General features: G+C 39.2%; 1 protein-coding gene across 2 annotated transcripts in view; it reads left to right on the top strand.

The window, feature by feature from the left end:
• The window catches only part of kcnn2 (potassium calcium-activated channel subfamily N member 2), a 43,539-nt gene that overhangs the window by 10,899 nt on the left and 6,940 nt on the right, over positions 1–25,700 (top strand). Inside the window, exons 3-8 of one of the 2 annotated variants that reach the window (XM_088435862.1) lie at positions 7,725–8,143; positions 9,399–9,540; positions 10,900–11,010; positions 11,095–11,222; positions 17,306–17,314; positions 22,369–22,438. In XM_088435862.1, coding sequence (XP_088291988.1) covers positions 7,725–8,143; positions 9,399–9,540; positions 10,900–11,010; positions 11,095–11,222; positions 17,306–17,314; positions 22,369–22,438 — 879 coding nt within the window. The remainder of the gene's footprint in view (positions 1–7,724; positions 8,144–9,398; positions 9,541–10,899; positions 11,011–11,094; positions 11,223–17,305; positions 17,315–22,368; positions 22,439–25,700) is intronic. The other variant, XM_088435861.1, reaches the window with a different exon arrangement.

Here is a 25,700-nt window from a genome sequence, read left to right as displayed (position 1 = left end):
TGCAGGGGATACAAATATTACTACACTGACACAACACCCGGATCAAGGAAAAGATATGTTGGCTAATTTTGAGTGCATTGACCAGTTTAGTGCCGTTGAACTGTCTTCCAACATAACATTTAGCACCAGCCAAAGTAATATAACCACCATTCAACCCCCCAAAAAAAGAAATCATCTTCAAATTGAGGAAAAATAGATTCATCGTAAATCCCAATAAACCTTTTCACACAGATTTTAGATTCTATAATCGATTACACAAAGCATCAGACTAGCGCCGCCTGTGACACCATTTTGATTTTCTCCTTAAATGTTATGCCCTTTGCCATTAAGGGAAGAACTCCACATCTTGTTACTGTATTTCAATGACAGTTGATTACATTAGCGGACTATAACAAGTAAACAGCTTTCAAGATGGGTTGAAGATGACAACAAATTCCCGTTTTAGTCTTCGACCAGATGCTTTATTGCTTTGCATGCACCTGTGTGTCATAACTGCTGTTCTTGTGCCGTCATTGAATAGTTGATGCTCTGTGGTAAAGGGCCCTTGGGTATTGTATTTCAGGTCAACCATTACCCTAATTGCTTTCAGCCACCATGTCAGCTCTCCTTATGCAACCGGGGTCTAAATGTTTAATTACATTGTTTTGGGGTAACAAGCTCTGTAAACGCTTCACACGGGGATGTGCGTTGTTTAAAATGTAAAATAAAACGCAGCTTGAGCCCTGCAGAAAACAATACATTTAGTTGGTGTAAAGTATATAAGTAAGGAGGCGGGACGGAGGAGGCCGACTGCCGTTTGTGTGTCTGTGTGTCTACATTTCACTGCGCTGGCTGGACAGGTTAGGGTTACACACTTCTCTGACAGATGTCTGCTTGTCAAAAGAGCTCGGTGTCACTCCGCTGATATGAACAACGGGCACTGAAAATTTAATTGACGCGTCTTCGTGTGTTTAGGGGAAACGGATTGTGGCTTTTAAATAATTATAGATGAGTCGAGCAGCCTTTGTGGTGCCACTCCAGGGAAGTTGTAGCTAGCTATGTTCTTGTTGTATCATACAAAGCAGCCTTTGACGTGTGTTGAGGCAAATCAGGCAGCGGCGTATCTTGAGAGGAAAGAGGCGTTACGCCATGTTATTGATTTTCTCTTCATTTTTTGACCTTGCGTTGAAAATGATGAAAAGGAGTTTCCAATTTTCACAATGTGGGGAAAAGACTATTCAGCAATTTAATTTCATGTTTCGCTGCTAAATTTACAATCTAGGTCGCTGATCCCATTAGGCCGCCAGGACTGTTTTCACCGCCATAATGAGAAATCCCAATTTAGACTAAATGGAAACTTGCTGGCAAGGTTTCGGCATTGAGGTTGCAGTGAGTGTTTCGTTTGATGGATATCACTGTATCTGCATACTCGAGATTGCTGTTATGACCTCTTTCAACATATTTTACGTGTGATTATAACGTAAGCTATGCCGCATAACTCAAAGCAGTTTAAGTTTGTTTGTGTAAGCTTGCTTGGCACAACTAATGGAGTTGTAAATTAGCAAAAAGCTATCAAGTCTTTGTGCGGCACCGCAGTTTCATGACCTGTCTTTGAACTATGGTAAATTGCAATGTCCCGGTCAAATAAATGACAGTATTCTGGGATGCTGTTTGTGTAGAATTCAATAGAGGAAATAATAAATTAGTCCGATTAACATATGATTTCGTGTACGGTATTTTGCCCAATCGTGATTTTTACGTCTGAGGCATTTGACATCAAAGTGAAAGCGTTGATAGAAGACAATAAATGGGGAGGTGAAATTTCATCCGGATGGTGACATGTCACGACCACTTGGATTTTTAGATTTTTTTTTTTTTTTTAACATTTGTGTGGACAACAAATTAAGAATTTTGTTGTACAGAGAAACTTGGAATCTGAATCTTGAATCTTACTTACTAAGTTTAGCCTACCACATAACAGTGAATAGTCAACAAAAGCAACAAAGATGCGAATGCAGGTAGCCATAGCAAAGGTTTTTGCCAAAATAACCTCAAGAACAACTTGCGTTTGTGTAAATGAGAGATGGACAGGATGGATGATATTTTATTTTAATGTTAAATTGTAATTATTTGGCAATTGATAAAGGTAAGGAGCACCATTCCTTCCGATGGTTGAAACAAGACGCACTTGGGACTAGTTTCAAATCCAGACGAAGGAAAATGGTTGAAATGATTGAAGCCACTTTTTTATGTATATTAATCTTTTGATCTGCCACGCATTGCATCTAAATGCATTGTATATAAAATAGGGAAAATATCTCTGATTGAGGGTTTTTCTCCAAATATTTTAGGTGAGATTCAAATGATATAATTGCATCAATTAATTACTGATCTTAATCAATCAATATCAGTTTTTAAATCTCTTTAGACCAATATAATAAATATATAAGAAATAGAAATAATTTTTTCTCTGGATCAACTGTCAGTGTCATAAAACTTTTCATAATGGTACAGGCATTGTTTGAAGTTGGAGCCACTATAAAATTCAGTCACAAAACACTATGGGCTTTATTTTGGAGACTGCCACTAGTCTATTATGCCAAGTTGCGTAAATCTCTGTGAAGGCTGATTAGAGTGCACGTTGGCAATTTCGAAGACACGCACAAGCTTGCAAATTTTAGAAAAAGACTTGTATGCGCCGTTGTGGAGTCCAACAGCCAACTCCACTCACACATATTGTATAGAAACTGCAGAATAAGATACAGTGATCCAACAAAGTGTATTAAATACAGAATAGGCTGGTGATAACGGCTAACAACAACCCTTGTGCATTTTTGTTTGTTTTTTTAGTTCTTTTACATTAAATCAAAGGTATTTCACATCAAAGGGGAAGCATTGAAGAACTGAAATTTCACCCATCCCTTGGCTAAAACTTTGCCAGAATGATGTGAGAGAAAATGACCCCAAAATGGGCAAAATACTGCACATGGATGCTCGTTAACCTTGGATTCGCAAACCAAATTGTTTGTGTGTCCAACCCCATATTGGCTGTAAGCATTTAAAAATATACCCATTTAAAACCGAGCACCTTTCCATCCTTTTATTTTGAGAGGTTGCTGTTCTGTGAATTGGTAAGTCACATTCCCACCTTTGGAAGTGGTATTATATTCATAACAGGACCAGACAAGACCAGTATGTGAGGGAATTCTGTACCACAGCAGAGGTGTGAAGTCTCACTTCAGTTGTCACCCAATTTCAAATATTTTTTCCATCACACTAAACATTGTCACTGAAATGTCACACATCTGATTGTGGGGTGCTGTGTCCCTGTCACACAAACCCAGTATGAAAGTACAGAGTTATGACACTGTCCTCCTTTCCTGGGTTCTGTTAAAATGGCACAGGTAGATAAATGGCTACTCCTTCTGCTGTGGTGGATGTAATGCTGCAAATAAAAATAGGTTACCATTGCACAATTATGACCTTTGCTGGGATGCAAAACAATGCCATGGAGGACCCTGTTTTTCAGACAGATGCACATGTGCTTGGAGTAAAAACTGGTATGTCTACATTTCCTTGTCGGGCCAAGTCTAGTTTGCCAAGTTTAGGAATTTGGCAAATGATGCTCCGGCCTTCTACGCATGCCCCCAGTACACCTGATAATTTGGTGACAGAAATTAGAGTAGACTTTAGATACAGAGTGATTTACGTCTGTTAAACTGCATATGAACGTTTTTGTTGTTGTCGTTTTTTTTTGTTTTGTTTTGTTTTTTGCTTCAAACTGTCGATTGAACATGATTTCAAAACATGACCGTGACCAATTAAACATTATCTGCAAGAGAGGTCTTCTTGCAGTTCAGCGTAGATGTATTCTATTGAGTCGTTTGTCCCATGAGCATTTGTGCTAAATTTAAAGGGAAACCCCCCTTGCCACAGTGAAAAAAAATGAATTTGTGAATTGTATTTCTTTTTTTATATTTTATTTCATCAAGTTATTGCGTAGAATAACAATATCTGGATCAGATAGATCTTTAAAGTAGATGTATACTCTACTTCAGATTCAGATGCTTTTATTTCGTGCAACCACTTGACCGAATAAAATGGAGCAAATTCAATGCAACATTTGTTTCAGTAAAGCTCCATCCATCTAAAAAGGCCAGAAAAAGAAAACTCAGCTCAAGTGCACTGTTAGGTTTCATTTTACTCGAGACTTACACTGACCACAAAAAACTAGGAGTCGTAATGTGCATGCAGTCAACTCCCCACGTCCAATTTATCTCATGCATACTATTATCCCTTAAGAACCGCTTCTATTTCTCGTGGCTAAAACAGCCAATCGCATCGGGAGTCACCTCTTTGCTGACAGATACGTTTTGTGAAATATCTGCTGCCAGTCCTGACGGCATGTACACATTGGCAGAGGAAGACCTTAATGGGACATCCGATGGGAATAGCAGGGAAAATCTATTTGACAAATGTTGTGGAAGCCAATGCCGTTTGATGGGCTTTAATCTGCAACAGGGAGCATACCAGATAATGTGTAAACGAGATAAGAGAGCACTGTGATCGGTCCGCTGCCTTTAGTTCGGGGTGAATACACTCTGTCTTCGCAGATAGCTGTAAATTGCACAGAAAATGATGAAGAGTAGAGAGGAGGGGCCTCCGTAGGAATGTGTGTGCGCGTGTGTGCGTTCGGGGAAGCGGTGAAGGGTGTTAAATTACAGCCACAATCAAGTCCCCAGAGAGATGACTTTACTGGTGGTCACTGGCACCGTCCAACTCGGAGGCAGGCGCTTAATGTGGCGCCAGCAGATGTTCGCATCAGTGCAACTTGGTGTGCGCTTGAAAATGCTGACTGCACGCTGCTAATGTTGCACCTTTCTCTGCTCTTGTTTTATTCAAAGAGTCCAAGTGGTGAGGGAAATCACAGAAGTGGAAGAAAGCGAAGAGGGCCAGTAGTGTTGGAACGCATGTGCATGCATTTGTTAGGTTTTAGTGCTAACGCCACTGTTCATAGTACTTAAAATGCTTTCACATTAGTATGAAAAATAAGACAACACAATTTCCATTTGTAGGCTTTTTTTTTTTTTCAGAACAGGTGGGAGCGAGTTAATACATTCAATTCCGCTTCTATGTTGACTCTGGCATCAATCAAATGATCTGATTGTAGAATGACGTGTCACATACTGTAGTTGCAGCAGTTATCACACTTGGTTGGGTTGTGCATAAAAGGCACAGGTGCAGAAATACAGTTGCTGGTAGTGCAATTTACTGCCTTTGAGTGCAAATAACACTGCCTAAAGTGCTTCAATATGAGGAAAATTAGCAAATGTGGCTTAGATTGATGGACTGAATGTGCGAAGTCATGTGGAAATACAGTGAAGTCATCAACTCAGTCACAATATTTGAGCAGTATAGCACTTTATGTTAAATAAATATAAATTACATTTTTATCGCAATAGTATACTCTCGGACTGAAAATTTTGAAAAGGTTTTGCCAGACAAAGAATCGAGCTGCATGGCTACCTCAATCCCTTTCAGGCACTGCGATGCACCTGTTTTTTTTTCTGTTTTAAACTAACCTGTAAGCTGTATAAATGCTGTAAAAAATAGTTAGCAAGTGTAGAAATGGTATTTATATTGCTTCTTCTTTTGCAAATGTTAAATAGGATACAGTTATAGGTATTCTTATGCAGTTTTCACAGATAATAATCTTATTTATAGTCGGCGCGGTCAGTTGGGTGCGTGAAAGTTTTTCTCTTTCCTGGAGGTTTTTTCAAAATGCTATTGAGAAGCACTTGACTAAGCTCTTGGATGTAACATTATGCACCAGCAAAGAACCAACTTTACAGCCATCCTTTAATCAAGCACTTTGAAGTGGCATTGTAGGTAGCTAGTCATCTGTCTTAAATTTAAACTTTCCCTTTTGAAGACCACGACCGTTTCATCCATTAAGCAATATAGGCTAATCATAAGGGTGCCAAAATACGGGTGGAAATTCATCTTCAATATATAGTAATTATATTTTTTCATATTGTTTCTATGGTATTAACATCTAAGTATTAAGTCAAAAGGACAGAATAGTTGAAATTCAAAATGAATATCGACATTCAAATAAAGTGGAGGAAGGTGAATTAATTTGAACATCAACTTTCCTGCCCTAGTAAAGCACCAGCTCATGCACTGTAAGTCATCTGCACTGAATTAACCTTCGAATGTCTGAGTTACTAGCTGTGCGTTTGTAAATTTAATATTCTAGTAGTTGTATTTTAAATAGTATATGAAAATGAAATGATTCCATTAGTGAGAAAATTAAGTTGAAATTATTGATGATTTTTATTACATGTCCTATTGAAAAGCACTAAGGATGAGGACGAGACAAAAATCCCACAAGACGTCACTCGAGAGTCGACAAAACGAGTTTCCAGTTTTTTTTTGTAATAATGCCCAAAAAATGTTGCAGTTTTCAAAGTTTTCGTTTGATTGAGCAGACAGACAGAAAATTAACAATTTAGCATGCAAATGTGAACATAAGCAGGGGAGTCAGTTTTGTTTACAGGGTAATTTTTAAAAATTAAAACAATAGTTTTAAAATGTGTGTATTTTCTGTAACTAATTATACTTATTTATGAAAGCATTCTGGAGTTATTTTTGCAGAATCCCCTAGTTAAGGCAGATGCACTTAATGTAACTCTTTGCGCAGTGATTAATGTAAAGAATGAAACTTCTTGATGAACTTTTAAACAACAGTAACATTCAAATAAAATGTGATCTTAAATAACCTAGAACATAAAGCAGCTAGATAAAAATTTAAAGCAATGCCCATTCAATATAAGTACATGTGTGGGTTGGGGGGGGGGAATATAGTAGAATAGAAATAGTGACATGAAGTTGTTGCTCCTTTTGATAAGATGTCGCTAAAGTCACCAACATTTGTTTGGAATGAAGAAAATGTTTCATTTCATATAATAAATTGTGAACATGTAAACATCCTATTAAATGCAATGTTAAAATGTTCACTTCTCCCCAAACCCCTCAAATAAAATCTTGCCTCGGCCGCTACATTTGCCTATGGCTTGATGAGGAAACACAAAATGGGAAATTCTTATAATGAATTAATTCAAGTTAACAGTGAAGTATCCGAGTCTGTCTCTGTACACACGCCAGAATAATAACAACAATAGATGCATACTGTATTGTTAAAAAAATCCCCATTCTGTTACTAGTGAATCTATGCCAAAGGTGTTTTTTCCCATACATCTTAGATTTCCATTATTGCTGGCTTTCCTGACCGTTGGCTTGCATTTTTATTAGGTTGCAGATTGTCAAGAGTGAAAAGCTGTAAGCTGTTTTATTGATCATCAAGCAGGCACACGATTTCTTGGCGAAGGGCTTTTTGATTCACATTTGTTGTAATACATTAGTGTTCTTTTCCATTAATTTGTACGCGCACGTCGATGTTAGATCAATGTGTAATTTATTTGTCTAAGTTAGACTTCTGGGGAGGAAATTTCCAATTTGGGTTGTGACCTGAAACGCCGTTTGTACTGGATACGGGGCGGGATGTTGTGCATACTCTCCTGTGCATTGTCTTGGCCCTAATCAGAAATTAGAGTGAGTAATGCGGGGTGAGAAATGTACTTTAATGACCTGTGGCCATTAGTGACATATTGTTTAGAGGCTTTAATGATTTCCTGTTACCTGGTGTGTCACAATGATGAAAATGTTGGCTGTTGTGCCGGCAGTTATTTATGGTGGACAACGCGGCCGACGACTGGAGGATAGCCATGACGTACGAGCGCATCTTTTTCATCTGCCTGGAAATCCTGGTGTGCGCCATCCACCCCATTCCGGGAAACTACACCTTCACCTGGAACGCCCGTCTGGCCTACTCCTACGTGCCATCCCAGACGGACGCCGACGTGGACATCATCCTGTCCATCCCCATGTTCCTGCGGCTGTATCTCATCGCCCGCGTCATGCTGCTGCACAGCAAGCTTTTCACGGACGCCTCGTCGCGCAGCATCGGGGCGCTCAACAAGATCAACTTCAACACGCGCTTCGTCATGAAAACCCTCATGACCATCTGTCCCGGGACGGTGCTGCTGGTCTTCACCATCTCGCTGTGGATCATCGCGGCGTGGACCGTCAGAGCTTGCGAGAGGTGCTCGGATCTGTGTTGTTTTTCTTTTTTTTCTTTTTTATCCCCTCACGCTATGCTGCACCGCTCAGCATCAAACATAGATAAGGCACAAAAATAGATTGTCTCCATGCATCCAAGAACTCAATTAGCATCTACAAACAAAGTGCATTTGAATCTGAAGGGTCAAGTGATTTGTTCTTTAAAAGATGTGGAAACGTAGTGAGGCTACACAGTGTACGCGTGATTAGCATATCCGCCACATCCTTCTCAGGTATCGTGAGTACTCAAAATTGTCCATAAGTGTTGTCATGTTCAAGCATGGTGGGGAGAGGTGTGAGGATGTGAACCCAAACGCAGGCAAGCAGGGAGGCTGTTTGCACTCGAAAATAAATGTAATATGAAGATGACAAAAAAAATAACAAGGATGAAGACTGTATACAAAGTAACACATTCTCAGAAAGAAACTTATGACTAAAGACATGACCCAAAACTCAAGAAAACACAGGAAAATTACACACAAACACGAGAAAGTGACAGCAACATCAACACTAACAATGACACTAACTGCTACAATGAGCCGACAAGAACTGAAAGGAAACAGGAAACTAAATAAGCTCAAAACTGACAGACAAGGAACACCTGGGCATGACACAATAGGAGCAGGGAATTGATTGGCAGACACAAAGGAAGCAGGTTAATGAGGGCGGGTGGATGAAATCACACTGATGGGACAACTAAAACAAGGGGAACAAAGACATGAACTAAAAACATAAACAAAATACCAAGCAACCCAGAATGTGAAAAGGCAAATTCAAAACCCAACAAAGACCCAGAACATAATACCCCAATTTTAACCAAAACATAACAAAGCGCCACCCACAACAATGCAAGTGTAAATATGAGCTATGAGTGCTGTGCCTTCTGTGTCTGATCTATTAAACTTAGGAACTACATTTGTTGTGGCATCTCTAGATGCATTTTTTTTCAGCGACTCCAGAAAACAGTGTAACATAACGTGTTTTATTTTTTAGCTTGTCTGCAGTAAAGCTGTCTCACTAATGACTATGTGTTTTCATCTAAAAATAAATGAAATGGAGACATTCAACATTTTGGGAGTCACTTTAACACAATTTAGCAATAAATTGTTACATTTTCCAATTCTCTTTGTTTGAAAAAAATGTAAAAAAACATTTTAAACATTTTAAAGAGTAATGCTGTCATGTAATGTCCTAGTCTGAAAAAGAAAGCTGCTCAGCATGTCCGTTATTTATTGCAGGTACCACGACCACCAGGACACCAACAGCAACTTTCTTGGAGCCATGTGGTTGATCTCCATCACCTTTCTCACAATCGGATATGGAGACATGGTCCCAAATACGTACTGTGGGAAAGGAGTCTGCCTCCTGACTGGCATTATGGTGAGAACATAGTGCTGACTTAAACATTAAAGCAGGGGGGCCAAGTCCGGTCCTCGAAGGCCACAATCTAGCCATTTTTTTTCCCCCTCAACAGACACACGATATTTAAATGATCAGGTCATCAGCAAGGTTTGTAGAAGCCTGATAACAAACCTGATTTAAATCAGATGTCTTAGTTGAGGGGAAACATTGAAAACAGGTTGGATTGTGGCTCTCAAGGACCACCCTTGGCCTCCCCTGCAATAAAGAGACAGCTGGAAATTACATTGACCGGAAGTGAGAATCGAAGAAAGTATGAAATTGCTTTTCGCTCCTTTCCACACTTCAACAAGATTGTATGAAATGTTGTCCATCCATTCAGAACAACATTTGTGAGGTCGGAGCGAGGTACTGGCTCGCAATCTCTGTTCGAGTTCACTCCAAAGGTGTTGGTGATTTAAGTTCTTCCAAATCGAGCCCGTCCAAGCATGCTTTAATGGATCTTTCTTCGGGCACTGGGGAACAGAAAAGTGCCTTCCCCTAACTTCGCACACAAATGTTAGAACTCAGAATGTAAATTCAGCGGTCTGGCCCAAACTTTGATTGATTTAATCACCTATTATGCTTTGATCAATATAATGTATTTGATCTCATGCCATACATTGCATTTATAGTTGTTTACTTGTGGTATTTTATCACAAGGGAATTGAGAAAGAAACTTTCTACTCTGTCCAACAACTTTTTGGAATTTGAATACAGTGGCATAATGTGGGAAATGAGCCAATAGATTTTTTGCTCTCACTGCTATACATCTACTACTTCTGGATTACTGCATATACTGTACATCTACTACCACATATACTCCAACTATATTTACATGTACTACTTCTACGTCTACATCAGTCTACTGGTTCTACTAGTTTACAGCTGCAGTAAATGTACTCCATCTACTGTCTATCAATATATACTACTGTATACTACTAATGCATTATTTCTGCAACTGCTACTTAGTTCACCGCTACATCTGCTACTATATTTCCTTCAATTACCTCATCAAGTACTACAGCAACTATTACTACGAAATCTACTAGGCCCGCGACTTTTAGTATTACAGTACTTCTTTTACATCTCTTACATCCCTGTGCTGCCACTACAACATGTGCTGAATTCTACTACCCCTACCGCTTGAATCCCCAAAATGTTTCACCACCATGCTCAATCTTCACTCCAGCTACACTCCAGCTTTTCTCCACATACCTATTAAACTGTGTGAAACGGTCCCAAAAATGCCCAGGGGTGTACGCGGCGGTCATTACATTGTTAGTTATTGAATTAGAAATGAGTTGCATGTAAAGTAGCACTTTACTGCCTGTTTTCCAGGGTGCAGGCTGCACAGCCTTGGTGGTGGCTGTGGTGGCAAAGAAGTTGGAGTTAACCAAAGCTGAAAAGCATGTTCACAATTTTATGATGGACACTCAGCTCACCAAAAGAGTAAGTCGTCCCTCCGTGCCCGCGACTGTCGGCCCCATCGCTTGTATAGGATCACTATTAATCTTGTTCTGCTCGGCCCTTCAGGTGAAAAATACAGCTGCGAATGTTCTCAGGGAGACGTGGCTCATCTACAAGAACACCAAACTGGTGAGGAAGATGGACCATGCCAGAGTCAGGAAGCACCAGAGGAAATTTCTTCAAGCCATTCATCAGTAGGTGCCATGCTTCTTGCTCACACTTTTCACCTCAGTCGAACCTGAATCCTGAATTGTTTGACACCTGTAGCACACTAAATGAGCTCTTACATTGATTGAAAGTTTTTTCTCTTCCCCTCCTTGACTTCACTTTCATTTCACAGCTAAGGAGTTGATCTGGCTTTGCGTGGTCCCTGCTTTGCAGGAGGCATTAGAATATGCAAAGTCCATAAATGTATGTAAATCACTCTCGCCGCCACGTAATACTTAGAGGCTCTTGTAATCCATTTATATTAAGAGCAGCATTGGACTAGTCAGCATAAATGCAGTTAGAAAGCCTTTTTTTCTTGGAACCAGATATGTATGTGTGTATGTGTTGCTGTGGAAATGAAACATTATCATGACTCCGTTTGCTGTCAAGTATTGATTCATGCGTTACTGTCACTCTGGATGCGTGGGGTCCGGCGCCAGGCTGACCTGAGCATTTCGTTTTTATGCTTTTCCTAACGGGCTCATTCACACTCTTACCTGGCAGCTGCTCTTTCAGCGCGAGCCTCCGAGGACAGCCAAAGTGCGCTGTGACTCCACTAAAGTATTGATCGTAGCCTCACCTTGCTGGTGTTTTTTCTCCATTGACACACAGGCTTCTTTCAGCGGCAATCAGCTCAGTGCTTTGTTCAACTAAAGGTGACCGAATGTGCTCTTATTTAGTTTTAAAACCGTACTATGTGCTGCTGTTTGTACGTTTGGTCGCTCCCAGTAGTTTGATGTCTGTAAATGGGCCATTGTGTGTGACTTTCATTTGACGTACCTGTTTGTGTTTTCAAAGGGGAAGTCAAGTCAGAATTTTCTTTATCCATGCATCCCCACCAGTCTTGATACCAGAATTCTGAATAATATTGTTTTTGTGAGCTATCTCTTAAGGGGCAAAAATCACCTTTGGATTAAATATTGGATTGGTCCAATATTGGGTCGGTCCAATTTTTTTGACCGATAATTAGGTTATTTTAACGCAAGTGATTTTAGAGTGCAGAAAACAGGAGAACCCTGAGTTATTGCATTTGCATTATATTGCACATTCAATTTACAATACGATGCTTGTCACACATCGCAAAGTCTAAAAACATTTGAGTTAAAAATAACCAATATAAGTTAAAAAAAAAAAAAAAGGACCAACCCAATGTTTTGGTCATTTTGACCCGACTTTCTAGATACACAAAACAAACCTAAAAATTAGACATTTTGTCCAAGACAACCCGAAAAATTTGGATTTTTTTTTTTTTTTAAACAATCTAGAAATATGAACTCAAATCTTGGGTCGATCCTTTTTTTTTTTAACCTTTATTGGGTTATTGTTAACACAATTGCTTTTAGAGTTTGGGTTGCGTGACAAGCTGAGGGCTCTATGATGTCAGTCGACAACAAATGGCAAAATGGCCATGCCCAAAGACTGATAAAAATAGGTGACTATTGCTCCTTAATTTATATTTCACAAATACAATTTATCAGAATGCTCTGTTTAGACGAATGTGGGTGCAAAGAGCATATCAACACCATGTCACTTTTTGACTTGATTTCTCCTTTTAGGCTGGTTAATACACAAAATGCTGCTGCTGCAACCCACATCCAGTTAGCACTGTTTAGCAAGGCTTTTTTATGGTCACCTTGTTATTTTAAGCAATGATGTAATGATGACACACAGACCTCGCGCTCTCCTAATTGAGGGAGATCACTTGGCGTTAGCTAATTTGTAAAGCATGCAGATTAGGTAGGAAAGAGGCATGGCCTGATCTGTATGGTAGCATAGCACTCAGCATCCTGGAGATATTGCTTGTTACATACACTATCTGGTGTGTATGTGTTATCTCAGAGGGCGCCTCAAGTATTGGCTGAACTGAGTGTAATGCTTGTAACAAGATGAATGTAGGACAGGATATGGCCATCAGCGAGCAGATGAAAGTAGAGAGTTAGAAATGACTGTGCTGCCCTGGACAGTGCATTCGGATTGTATTCAGACATACTTCAATGGTAATCCTATTATATTCTATTAAGTTCATAATCATCCATCCACTGTAGAGATTTTCTGTCAACAGGTCACTGTTTTATTTGGATCGTGTTCTCAACACAGGGAAAAACACTCTCCTTCAGTCTGAATGAAGTTCTGACATTTTTTCCTCATAGCTTGCTGTCATTTGAAAGTCAGGTATCAATTTGGGGTAATTAATATGAAAAGATCATGTTTATGTTGAACAACTTTAATGGACATTTAAAAGACATGATTGTGTTTGTTACCTGGTCCTTCAGTCCAACTTCATCCACCTTTTATTATCGCCGCTATCAGTTATCAAAAATGGAGTAGGGCTTTCACAAACAGATCTTTTCAAAATCCACTATCTCGTTGATTATTACATTGAATAAATAAGTTAGCACTTCCCAAACCACCGCAAATGTGATTTTTTTTAAATAATCTAAAAAGGTTGAAAGTGAGTTGAAGTGAGAGAATATAACTATACTCATTTTTGATGATCTTCTATGCATATAAATTTTTAGACACCAACAAAATTTGCCAATGCTAACAGCAATTAGCAATAGCATGTCAGCAATTTAAGGTAATAAAATACAAACTCACATTTAGATCACACAAGCATAATCTTATATGTACATTATACATGTAATAGTGTCCTTAAAAATCACTGACAGACGATGCTTCAAAAATATTCATCAGGAAACATTTGAGTGGAGCTGCCTATGAGCTACTATGAGGTCAATAGCTTTGTGTTCTTCTTCTTTACGGACTGTGCATGTTTTGTGTTTGTTCGCCCCCTACTGGTTGAAATTCTAACAGCTACAACCGAGCCACCATAGACTTTTTGAAGTGACAGGTTATATTCAATAATAACTCATTCTTTGTGGTTTGGGGGAAGTTCTCTCCTTTATTTTGGGAGGCTCGATATGCCAATATCGATTTCGATGAAAGTCCAGGAACTGCTAAATCAGTGTTTTTAAGCACACAAAGCACATCTTCCTGTCACACACTCAGTGATGCACCAAGACAAGGAATGGAGCCGTGTATCAAGTTTTGCATACATGTTTTTTGTTCTCTGAAAAACTGCAGTGGCAGTTTACAATAATTGAACCTTTATTTTACTTGAACTTTATTTTTGTCACTCTGGTTTGTTGCCATCGCAACACTGCGTACATTTGCAAGAAAAGTCAGTGCAGAAAATGTTTGAGCGACCCAACTTGGTCGACTTTTTTCCCAGCCCACCATCAGGCTAACAAAACCCTGACTTATAGTCCCCACTTATAGACATATACTTTACTGCAATGTAAGCACATAGTGAACGCATTGTGAAATGCATTGTAGTTTTCTACAAGCGTACCTTTTTAGTTGTGTTTACTTATGTATGATGACAGTAAAAGGATTTAAAAAAATAAAATGTTCTCACCTTTGTAAATCTACGCCCAGGAGTTTAAACCAAATGTCACATTGTCACAAGCATTCAGCCACTTTTCCACTAGCTCAGCTCTACTGCAGGAAATTGCAATAACCATGCCGCATTGAACGCATCGGTCAGAATGAGACTCACTAACAAACAATAGACAAGGGGGAGCAGATTGTGTATTTACTTCTCGGCGTGTGTCTGTTGTTATGCAGAGCAGACTGAGAGAAGTATGAAAACGGACTGCTGCAGCAAAGTGGAGATGGTGGACTGTAATGCCGCAGTGACAGGATCAGCTAACGTTAGCATTTCTTTATAGTTTTTGTCATTTCTGAGTGTGTATCTTTTAATGTTACAAGGGCAATGACAAATCTCTAATCTATTGCCTGGCGTATGATGTGAATGCTGGAGTCAGAATCACATAAGATCCTGGGCTCTATTCATAGCGGAAATGTTGGCGTATAATGTTATTTGTGCAGGTGCAATCCTTGCTGCACCTGTTTTGTGATTTGGCAGGTCCATCCATCCATCCATTTTCTGTAGCCGCTTATTGTTATTCTCCGAGGTGGGCGTTCCTGCATAATGACCTGTGGCTCATACATTTGATAATTTGATGGCTGAAAGTCATTGAAATCACACAACCACTGGGATCACATCTAAATCAAGTAAGGCCTGCGGAGCACAGTTTGGGGGTGTGGCTTAGCATGTGGGTGGAGAAAAACATTTGACTCCGCCCGCTAAATGATTGACTCACATCCAAAAAAGTTTGACCATCTTCAATTTTTTTCTACACCGTTTCCTTGGGGACTTTTATGATGAGTCGTCTTGTGACCTCGCGCTTGTTGTTCTCTTTAACACTTTATTGAACATCGAAAATTAAACATCAACCGTCCCAACCCAAACGCCTAACTCAACCAACTCAGGTCTGCGCTCTCTGCTGGTGACATGTAGTACTGCACAATACCCAATCATTTTTATATAAACACAACAGTGGGAATGAAATCATCTGAATTATCGATGGTCAAACTGTTTGACTAAGGTTAGTTAGATCAATGCTACTCGTTTAATTCTGTAATCCAAACCCCCAGAAAATAGAAACAGTTCACATACACGCCCCACTCTTTGTTGCAGCTATAGGCTATACTTGTGTCATTTAATTGATAAGAACAGTTCCGCATAACACATCCTTGTGAAATCTAAAAATGATTAAAGTTGACTTTTAACATTAAAGAAAACATAAGAAATATAGATTACCCTACCAAAGAACATAACTTTTCATGTTATTTTTATAACTTTTTAGTTTGAAACAGAAAGGATTTCAAGTGCATCAATTTGCCTGAAATTAAACAGAAACTAAATGAGAGAACACTGCTACCTACTGTAATGGATGTGCAATTACACATTGTTATACTGCGGGGGTGGGAAAGCATCCTCCCTGCCGTTATTTTAGAAAGACTGCATTAGTAGTAAGCCTTGCCAAAGGTGCTTTGGCATCAAGGCACCTTTTTCAAGCAATCTTAGAGCAAATTTTTCTTGGTCAATGATTCTAAATTGATGGATGGGCTACCAGGTCAGTGATTCTAAACTTTTTTGGAATACTATCCTCATTGTGAAATATTTTTAACTATGCCACAGAGCATTTTCGGATGGATAGCAGGCTTCGGAGCGACATTAGTAGTGGTAACAAAACAAAGGCATACACTGTTTTGAAAAATAAGTCACTACAACACAATTTAGCAATGTTCCAGTTTGTTTGCTTTTAATTTGAAAACATATACAAATCTGTACTGTTCCTGCCATCTAATTAAAAAGCATTACCGGTAATATAGATTTCCTGTGAAATCTCAGATACCCCTTGAAGTGCCTTCCCATACAACCAGGAGTACCCCCATTTGAGAACCGCTGTTATAGGTCATCTAGCTTGAACAGGAAAGAAAAATTCCTGAACAAAACCCAGATTCTCCAGTGACTTCTCAAGTGAGAAAAAAGTGGATCAACATTGGTACTATGTTCAGGCTAAAACATTTGCAGAAATTGTCAAAATGTAAAAATAAAATGTGGTTTGAATCAGTATAAGAGCACTGACACACGTGTGACCCTAATCAAATAGTAAGTCGGAGCACCGGTGGAATTAAAAAAAAAAAAAATGCTGAAGGAGTTTGTAATACTTTGAGAATGCACTGTGTGACGTGTGGTGCGGCAATGTGAAACATCAATTCACATCGCTGTGAGATGTCTTCCCTTGTGGCAGTAAAGGATGCGAGGTGCAAACAGCTGTAAGGCCGTTAACGCTTTGTGGCGCCGTCTGTCTGTTTGGCCAAGCGTAAGTGTCCTGACGTCAGCAGCAAGGTTGTTTTCGTTGCTTCAATGTGTGTTTGCGTGTGCTTGCGTGCGTGTGTGGCGGCTTAGCGTAAGAGGGGGATTGGACGCAGTGAAGAGAGCGAGCGCAGCAGCAAACAAGTGAGACTGCGGAGAGATAACGGCGTGGTTGCCGAAGCAATAAGTCAAGACGGACGAGATGAGGTTTGCGCAGCAGCCAGACTCAAGAGAAAGCAATTATTTTGCCATCTGAATATATGTCTTTATGATGTTGCAATAATTCATTTGTCTACTTCATGTTTCCTTTTTTTCCTGTTTGTTGTCCACTCAATGCAATAGAGCTCGAAAGTAAGTGTTCGCCTCCCATTTAGACCCAGACCTGTCGTGTGCATGCTAACGAGAGCTTGTCCTCGAACCCGATAGTATGACTAAAAATGACACGCCCTCATTTGATAAGTGAAATTCATGCCACACTTTGGGGTTTTTTTATGACACATTTTGTGTCACAATCAAACCGCTTCTACGCAGACGCTCTTCAAGTGAATTTCAATTATCAGTGATGGAGGGTGATCTTTCCATTTCTGCATGGGTGTGATGACAATTTGATCTTTAATCAGAAAGCCACTGATTAAACTCCAATCAACTGTGCTTTCATGTACCAAAGGATGACGACTGGAGCTCCACAGCTAGCTAGAGCAGCATCTTTTCCACCATATCCCTTGTTTTTACTTGAACAGCTTTGTCAGTCGGATCAGGGCTCGGGGGTCATCTTTCGGTGTGTGGAACCATTGTTTGGCCTGCTCTTACATTTACTTTCTACATTTCCTCTGTTTCTCTCTCGGATGACTCAATCTCAAAGATGGTCGCGGCAGCTGTCATGCATTTATTTCCCTCTCTTGAATTTTGAGTTTGAAACCTTTTGAGCTTTTCAATAGTCGATTCAGAGCAAAGTAAGGATGTTTAACACCACTTTTTTTACTGATCTCTACCAATATCTAAATCTTGAGTAGTCACTGATATACCGATATACCGATATCACTAGCATTCTTGATACATAAGGTTTCCCCCAAAAAAAACAATCACAGAGTTAAAGAAAAGTATGTCAATTCCAACATGCAATTTTCACTAAAATGTATACAAAACATACTAAAGGTGAGACATTAAATTCATGTTCAAACGGGTCTATTTCCAGAAACATATAGATACATATACACAGTACAAGCCAAAGGTTTGGACATACCATCGAATGCATTTTTGTTATTTTCTTGACAATTTTCATTGTAGATTCTCACTGAAAGCATCAAAAGCACTGAAAGCACTTAAAGTGACACTGGGTAAGATTTAGATCGTTTTTCATTGAAAATGAATAAATTGAATTACTATAAATTTCAAAAACTTGCAAATAAATGTGTTTCAACGACCAACATTATGTTTTACGTGTACTGGTAGTTCTAGTTATCATGAAATTGTATTACATGGAGGATGGCACTCCTCCTGAGGTCGCCATGTCTGTTTTAGCCACGGACAGCAGGAGGTGCTGCATTTACCATAATGCCCCTGAAGCTCCCACAGCTGCATGTGAAAAATTACACATAGGCCTACTCCCTTTAACTAATAATGGTGAAATAACAGAAAAAAAGGTTTTCTATTCTAGTTTCTTCCAAATAGCCACCCTCTACTCTGATTACTGCTTTGCCCGCTCTCGGAATTCCCTCGATGATCTTCAAGAGGTGGTCATCTGAAATGGATTTCACTTTGTCTGTCTTCAGGGTTAATTAGTGGAATTTCTTGCTTTATCAATGTGGTTGCAACCATCAGTTGTGCAGATGTCATTACACTGCCAACATTATGGACAACTGTTAAAATGTATATTTTGGCAAGAACCAATCAGTTAAATAAAGAAAAATGAAGGAATGACCATCATTACTTTTTAAGATATGAAAATGTGTCCAAACTTTAGGAATGTTCTGTAAATCTGTGAATAGATCACAATAAAACACTTATTGTGGCACATAAATACTATATTTTTCCATAAATTCATAGTAAATTGGTTACAATTTTTGTGACTTTTTTTTAATAAAAATACATCCTCATAACACTTAACATCACGTTAAAGACCGTATTATTTGTAAATTTTGTCAAAGGGCAAAGGAAAAAGAATTGTATTAAAATGTCAAAGAAAGCTATTACAGCAGTCGAAATTAGTTTTTTTTTCATTGATAATTTGATATTAATTTCAAGATTTTACTCTGGTAAATAGCTGTTACGAGCTTTGTAGAAAATTAAATAGTTGTTGAAAAATGCGATTACTGTAATTGACGCACCATACGTCACACAATGTTATTTTTATTCGACCCTACGTACTATAATACCTCCTCGCTACACCAAAATGTTGCTCAAAATGGCAATTGGACGATCTCAGAGGTGTTCGACTTGAGAGGTTCCGTCGTATCTATTCCATTAGAGGCGCTCTCCCTTCCCATTCCCAAGGTTAACGTGGGAGTCAAGGCGAGAGCTACGTCAGTGAAATGACTCTGTGTCCTTTATCCGCAAGATATGCGAGGGGCAACCTGACCCGAGAGGAAGGTCAAGCCAAAGCCAGCGGCCCATCATTTGCACGGTCATGTGACAGATACTGTAAAACTGTCAGCTGAGATAGAAGAATGACTCTTGAGCGCAAACGTCCATGTCGTACCGCAAAATAACGACGATGGCTACAATAAAAGCATAAATAAATAAATAATAGCACTGCACTAACTGGGTGGGACACATCAAGAGGTTTCGCATTGCCATGCAGTCCTGATGGCAAGCAGATTTGGAGAAGCTGTTCCTATGCACAAGCACCGGTGACGGGTGATTGACCGAGGAGAGGGGACGCTTTGGGAATAAAAAGGCCGAACGAGGCAGACCCCGTGCCTGATGATCTCCGCACCGTTTTGTCCGCTATCGGCCAACTGCAGTCATAGTCATGTAACATTAAATTTATGTCGTTAGATATTTTATGCTACACGTTTGATGAATCGAGAGGATAGAAAGGTCACATTTTTGGAATTCAATATGGGGTGTTTTGAGGTCGGGGCATTGGTCCTTTGAAGGCTTTTTTAGCGCCCTCTGCTGGCCGTAAATGCCTATCTTGAATTTAACAAGACATCTACATTTAGTCCCTTTTGTTGTGCTGCCATTTACATAACCAAATTAGCCCATAAGTGCATCATATTAATCTTGTGGTTTGTATATGGAGGAGGGTTGTTTTTTCCTCCAACATGGTCAGAACTCAACAGCTGTTTTTAAGGTGACTGAGAGGACAGTGACGAATTAAACAGGTCAGGTGAATTATAAAGTGTGCTGTAGTTATCGTTCAGACCGGAGAAATATGTCTAGGAGAATTAATAGATTACATAAAAAAACGTGACAAAAAATACTTTTTTATCCCATAATTTAATTTAAAAAATGTCTTCAGATTGCAGTATAAAATTAAACATCAGATGCTGTTAGGTTCTCAGGGTTGTTAAGTATAGTAAGATATGAACAGTGACATAGTTTGAAACGTATTCCATCTATTTTTCACTAACAAGCTGAATTCAGGTATTTTTTAAATTGGGCAAATATTTTTACATCACACTTTCAATATCCTCATTTTGTTTTGGAAAAATCAGTACAAAGCAAACGACTTGCAAAAAGCCCCTCAGGCAACGCCCCCATTGCTCTTCCCATGACGTCTGGGAAGAAACCGGACAAAACTCGTCGGCTCAAAATTAATTTGCAAATGGGGATCGACCTGCCCAGTAATTGTATGTCGACCTACTCCTGCCCAATTCAATCCAATTCATTTTAAATACCACAACCATCAGCCACATTGGGGCACACTAATGAGAGAAATCAGGATGTGAGCAGTCGAACAATTCTGTCCTGAAGGTCTTGTGCTAATACACCGGATCTGTTTTCTTTGATTAGTCACCAAGATCTGCAAACAGTATGCATTTATTAAGCCTAATTGTTCACAGACCTTCATATGTTTGATTTCAACTTACAGTACTACCGTTGTCCCTGTTGGTCTGGAAAACAATTTTTAAAAAACATATATATATGTATATATATATGTATATGTATATGTATATATATATATATATATATATATATATATATATATATATATATATATATATATATATATATATATATATATATATATATATATTTTTTTTTTTTTTTTTTTTTTTTTTTTTTTTACATGATTTTGTCAATTGGGGAAGTGTTTCCTCATTGGTGCTTATGTTTACTATAAATAAAATCTATGATATTTTTCTATTCGTTTTTATATTTGCCACAAGTTGAATTGGACCAGTGTGGAATATTTATATGAATATGGGTGGCACTTGTTCATCCAGCAGCTATTTTAATGCCCACCTTCTGCCTGAAGTGACGCTGTCTAGAATCAGGCAGTTTTCTCGCAAATTCGGGGTGGCCCAGAATTTGTGGACTTTCACTTCACAACTGTGCATTTTCAAAAGTTAGTAGCTGGAATTACTTGGCTTCCTAATGTGTTTGACACCATTTCATTTTAAGCTTTTTTGAGACGCTTTAAAAATATAATTACACTTGCATTTTCTTAAGATAAAAAATGTTGAATATGTAATAAGCCTCATAATTACCAGCACTTTATTCATAATCTAAATTAAATTGTCATATGCAGCTATTGGCCAAATACAGAAGAAAATACAGATGAAATATCAGTACTATTTTTCTTTATTTAAATCAAATGGTGAACTTCGCTTGGCAATTTTTTTTTAGATGCTTTGCTTAATGAGGTCATCTCAAAACATCACACACTGTACAACTGATTTTTTTGCAACGGAAGAATCATAAATGCAAAATAATTACTTTTTCAGGATCAATTAAAAAAACCTTTTTGTTAAAATGGCTCAAGCATGATTTTGTTTAGTAGGATGTCCAATCTTTCTGTATTCAGAAAATCTCAAAAGGTAACTGTTAGGGACGTTTTATCAAAAAAAAGTCACCATTAAAAGAACCATTTAAAAATAATTTTATAATCTCCATTGTCAAGTGGCACTCGGATCTATGCCCCATTACAGTGCACTAATGCTGCGATTTGAGTCCACTTCATTGCCGTGGTCTTATTTGCAATAATAAGTGATAATCCATATTTAGTGCCGCGTCCACCTCCCTTTTTTTTTTTTTAGGCTCCTTCCCACTTGCATGCAGCTCTGACCAAACAGAGTGATCCCTGCAAGCCTCCCTTGCATTCTCTTCTACACACACCTCCTTGTGCATGTCCCGGGACCGCGCTGCGTGTGTATGCCCCTGTGTGTGCACAAAGTTAACCCCACCCCACTATTGACGGCAGCATTCATTTACTGGCCTCTGGATGGTCTTGTGTTCAGATTGAGAAGTGTTAAAATGGAGCAACGCAAGCTGAATGACCAAGCAAACTCTCTAGTGGATCTTGCCAAGGTAAGATATGTGGTATATAATGGTTCTCTGCTGCAATGCACATAAAGAAAGTCTGATAGCGCTTTTCTCTCGATGTACAAGCTGTTGTTGTTGTGACGCATGCTGCTTCATTCCTCAATCAAAAGTCTACAGGTGTCAAATGAACAGACAGGCCTTTCACATGTTGTCTTTTCTTCCACACTGTGCATTTTCACAATACAGCCCCCCTGTGCGAGAGTGTGTGTATGTGGGTACTTTGTGGATATTCTGTAAAGAAAGAAAAAGTTTATCTCCAGATGCGCTAAACAGAACCTTTAAGGCAAAGACTGGGCAGCGGGCCAACCTGACACAGCAGAACCAGTAACCTGGGAAAAAAGGCATTCTGGGGTCTGATGATTCACACACACACACACACACACACACACACATAGAGAAAGCGAGGGCGTGTTTAACATTCAAAAGAATACTGCAGTCAAACTGGACCGGGTCCAATGTGTCATGAAGTCTAATATTTGGCAATGAGTCATACTATAAAAACAGCTGCAAGATGGCTTTTATACATGCAGCAGTTGGTTCTTGCCCCCTTTTTTGTAGCGCCACAAAAGAGAAGTGTCCAGTAGATGCTAACTGCTCTTCGTGGAGCTGCGGTACCATTGCGTCTCACATTATGAGCTACACCTTATTTTATTAGATTGACCAGATTTTCAAAAATAAAAACTGGGATACTGGGAAAAATGAAATATGCAATTAATTCTCATCAGGAACAATTTATACCAAATGTCAATCTTGTGACCTGTGGTTATGCTATTGCTTTAGCCAATACTAATAGCTATCTTGGATGACAGCTCAACCGTGACCCTATCTTAATGCACCAGTGTAGTAAAATTTGTGTCCCCTGTCAATGCACCTTGGGTGGACTCGCAGCTCTTCTTATTTTCAATTTGTCAAGCAAATCCAAAAATCTTGTCCCATATCCCCTGCAATGTCCAAAATCCGTCGGGATTCGGGACAAGAGGCTCAGTGTGGGTTAAACAAGAACATCTGGTCACCCCATCTTAGATAGCACTTGTTTTTTTGTTTTTTGTTTTTTCAAGAAAATTTAAGACTGATTCCTTGGGTTTTTAGAGGGTGGTTTCCAAACCTTTGCCGAGGGTTAAATTAGGAGGGAAGCGCAATCTAACGAGCAAAAATGTCATTAAAAGGAGAAGTCATGTCGATCAATGTTTACAATACATTCTTTCCACCACCACTACGCTTTTCTACTTAAGTTACTCTAAGAGCTTTACACGGACTACTCATTTGCCCACTGATGACGCAGCGTTAGAAGCAACTGGGGTCAGGGGGTCAAACCCACCGGAAGATAACCATTCTACCAATGAGCCATGCCGCCCCAACACAGTATTTGATATAATATGCCCTTTGTAGAACATGAATCGAGCTGTAAAAACATATCCTTCTCGCAGTGGCTATTTTGCCATATTCTGTCGTTTGAAAATGATATCACAGTTGCTCAAGTCTTTATGCTGCATTCAAGGATCGTCGAAACTCAAACTTTTCTGACTTCTAACTAGGAAAACACCTCCTTGCACTGAGAGGTCTAAGTTGCAAAGTTGTAAAAACAGAACACCAACTTGGCCAACCATTTTGAAGATGACGTTACTTGACAATGGGTAATCCTTCGGAGACACACACAGTGAATGGCAAAACAAAATTTACAGGATTATAAACATATGTTTATGTGATTTTATTTATTACAACATTAAACCAGCACCAAGTTCATCAGTGAAATGTAGGAAATGCAATGAAGTTAAAATATAAATTTAAAAAAATCATGTGATTGAGGTTTGCTGAAGGTCAAACTGTTATGATGGACCACAATAACAAACAATTGATCGGAATCCGCCATCTTTGTTGTTTACATTTGTATAAAATACTTTTTGACGAGAACTGGCACATTCCGACTTTCCAGCTTCCACGAATGCAGCATAAGTAACGACCAGCCTGTTTGCGAAATGTGGTCCTGTGACGTTCGCTAGCTTAGCCGTGAGTGAGTGCCATTTCATTTTCAGTCGACAGTAAGTGGCAAATTGGCCACCTCCTGGGATGGACAAAAATGAATGGATTTTGCAATTTAATTCCAAATCCACTAAAGTATCATTAAATCAGAATATTATGTTTGGTTTAATGCGACCTCATAGAACGTGTTATTGTAAATGAATGTTTTACTTGACTACCCCTGTAATTATCATTAAACGTTGGTGGCGCAAGTAGATGAACAAACATTCAGTATTTGTAGGAATAAATAATCATTGAGTGTAACTAGATAATTTTCCATGGCACAGCAACTTTGGAATGACTCCTCGCATTAGAGTCTCTCACATAATGCACAGGGGGCGTTTAATTTACTCATTTGAAGGTCACGGGTGAGCTGTTGCAAGCAGATCTCTGTCACTATAGTTCGCATTTTACAATAAGAATGCCTTTTCTTCCTTTTCATTTTACTGGACCCTCCTCAGTTGTGTTTATTCCACATGGAATAAACTCACTCTAAAGTGTTTCTTTCCAGCTCCTTGCTAACATTCTTTATCCCCCTCCAGCGAGATGCTTGCTCTTCTTGTGAGGGGTTGTGCGCTTGCTCTTTGTGTTTTTTTGACATTTAGCATCTTTTTGCTCCATACGGCCGCACTCCAGTAGTTTTTCTTTAAATGTCAGCTTTACAGATGCCATCTTAGCTCTGCAGGCATATTGAGCTGACGACATTTCCTGTGACACATGATGTTATCGGTCAGAGAATAACTTACAGAAAAGGTGTGTGTGTGTGTGTGTGTGTGTGTGTGTGTGTGTGTGTGTGTGTGTGTGTGTGTGTGTGTGTGTGTGTGTGTGTGTGTGTGTGTGTGGTGGGGGGTACACTCTCACTTTTCAGTTCAAGGGCCCGTGACAGTGTTTTCAAAAGGTGATTTATTTTTTGGATCTCCCCCAGCCCCAGAACAATTTTTTTATGCTAAGTTGTGTGAACAGGTGCACTAGATGAGCGCAAAGTATACAGTGAAAGTCAGCAGCACCTTTTTTGTCAAGCCAAGGTCACATGGGCTAATGTGCCCAAACATGAGTACCAGCTCAGATAACACTAGCCCCTGTGGCCCTTGTCTCCTCCGGCAAATATGCTGCTGCCTGCTTCTGGAGGGTACGGTTGTAAAGATAAGTCATGTGCTCCTGTTATTGAATGTGTCTCCTACCATACTGGACATGGTGTTCTGCTTTTAACCTTTACGCCTCTTTGGAT

This window comes from Hippichthys cyanospilos, chromosome 15, assembly GCF_059441005.1.
Source record: "Hippichthys cyanospilos isolate Australia breed blue-spotted pipefish chromosome 15, RoL_Hcya_1.0, whole genome shotgun sequence".
Classification (NCBI taxonomy): Eukaryota; Metazoa; Chordata; class Actinopteri; order Syngnathiformes; family Syngnathidae; genus Hippichthys; species Hippichthys cyanospilos.
The sequence above is the reverse complement of the archived record's forward strand: the minus strand, read 5'-3'. Positions and strand labels throughout refer to the sequence as shown.